Source organism: Mus caroli, unplaced genomic scaffold (genome assembly GCF_978045245.1).
Source record: "Mus caroli unplaced genomic scaffold, Mus_caroli_1 scaffold_1, whole genome shotgun sequence".
NCBI lineage: Eukaryota > Metazoa > Chordata > Mammalia > Rodentia > Muridae > Mus > Mus caroli.
Window position 1 is genome coordinate 175,122,236 of NW_028227256.1, and position 1,758 is coordinate 175,123,993.

The 1,758-nt window shown below is 45.6% G+C and overlaps 1 protein-coding gene across 1 annotated transcript; it reads left to right on the forward strand.

The window, feature by feature from the left end:
* The first annotated feature begins 296 nt into the window (after window positions 1-296).
* On the forward strand, window positions 297-1,338 carry LOC147006280 (heterogeneous nuclear ribonucleoprotein A1). Its single transcript, XM_085843286.1, has one exon. It carries the CDS (start codon window positions 373-375, stop codon window positions 1,333-1,335), a length of 963 nt encoding a protein of 320 aa, XP_085699412.1. The 5' UTR covers window positions 297-372; the 3' UTR covers window positions 1,336-1,338.
* The last annotated feature ends 420 nt before the right edge of the window (window positions 1,339-1,758 follow it).

Here is a 1,758-nt window from a genome sequence, read left to right on the forward strand (position 1 = left end):
CTTCAGAACCTTTTGTCTCTACTCTGTGAACCTCTGGGATCACAGGCTTGTGCCACCATGCCTAGCTTATTTGATGCTAGGGGTCATGCTCAGGGTTTCCTGTGTGCTAGCTGAGCACTCTCCTAACTGGGTTTTTAATTTAGGTCAATACTAAGTTCCAACTTGCTTGTTAGCACATAAAACTGACTTGGTCTCTAAGAAACCCGTTGCTCTCTCTGTTTTTACTGTGTACTGCCAGAAAGTTAAGAGGGTAAATAACACTGAGAATACAGTAGTAAAGTGCCGGCCTAGGGCACGTTCGTTATCGTATTCCTTTCTGCTCTTTGACGCTGCGGAGGAAGCATCGCTGAAGGCTCTCGTAACTCTGCCGTCATGTCTAAGTCCGAGTCTCCCAAGGAGCCAGAACAGCTTCGGAAGCTCTTCATCGGAGGGCTGAGCTTCGAAACAACCGACGAGAGTCTGAGGAGCCATTTTGAGCAATGGGGAACACTAACCGACTGTGTGGTAATGAGAGATCCAAACACCAAGAGATCCAGGGGCTTTGGGTTTGTCACATATGCCACTGTGGAAGAAGTGGATGCTGCCATGAATGCAAGACCACACAAGGTGGATGGAAGAGTTGTGGAACCTAAGAGAGCTGTCTCTAGAGAAGATTCTCAGCGACCAGGTGCCCACTTAACTGTGAAAAAGATCTTTGTTGGTGGTATTAAAGAAGACACTGAAGAACATCACCTACGAGATTATTTTGAGCAGTATGGGAAGATTGAAGTGATAGAAATTATGACTGACAGAGGCAGTGGGAAAAAGAGGGGCTTTGCTTTTGTTACCTTTGATGACCATGACTCTGTGGATAAGATTGTTATTCAGAAATACCATACTGTGAATGGCCACAACTGTGAAGTAAGAAAGGCTCTGTCAAAGCAAGAGATGGCTAGTGCTTCATCCAGCCAGAGAGGTCGCAGTGGTTCTGGAAACTTTGGTGGTGGTCGTGGAGGCGGTTTTGGTGGCAATGACAATTTTGGTCGAGGAGGGAACTTCAGTGGTCGTGGTGGCTTTGGTGGCAGCCGTGGTGGTGGTGGATATGGTGGCAGTGGGGATGGATATAATGGATTCGGCAATGATGGAAGCAATTTTGGAGGTGGTGGAAGCTACAATGATTTTGGCAATTACAACAATCAGTCTTCCAATTTTGGGCCGATGAAGGGAGGAAACTTTGGAGGCAGGAGCTCTGGCCCTTATGGTGGTGGAGGCCAGTACTTTGCTAAACCACGGAACCAAGGTGGCTATGGCGGTTCCAGCAGCAGCAGTAGCTATGGCAGTGGCAGGAGGTTCTAATTACATACAGCCAGGAAACAAAGCTTAGCAGGAGAGGAGAGCCAGAGAAGTGACAGGGAAGCTACAGGTTACAACAGATTTGTGAACTCAGCCAAGCACAGTGGTGGCAGGGCCTAGCTGCTACAAAGAAGACATGTTTTAGACAATACTCATGTGTGTGGGCAAAAACTCCAGGACTGTATTTGTGACTAATTGTATAACAGGTTATTTTAGTTTCTGTTCTGTGGAAAGTGTAAAGCATTCCAACAAAAGGTTTTACTGTAGACCTTTTCACCCATGCTGTTGATTGCTAAATGTAATAGTCTGATCATGACGCTGAATAAATGTGTCTTTTTTTTTTTTTTTTTTTAATGTGCTGTGTAAAGTTAGTCTATTCTGAAGCCATCTTGGTAAACTTCCCCAACAGTGTGAAGTTAGAATTCC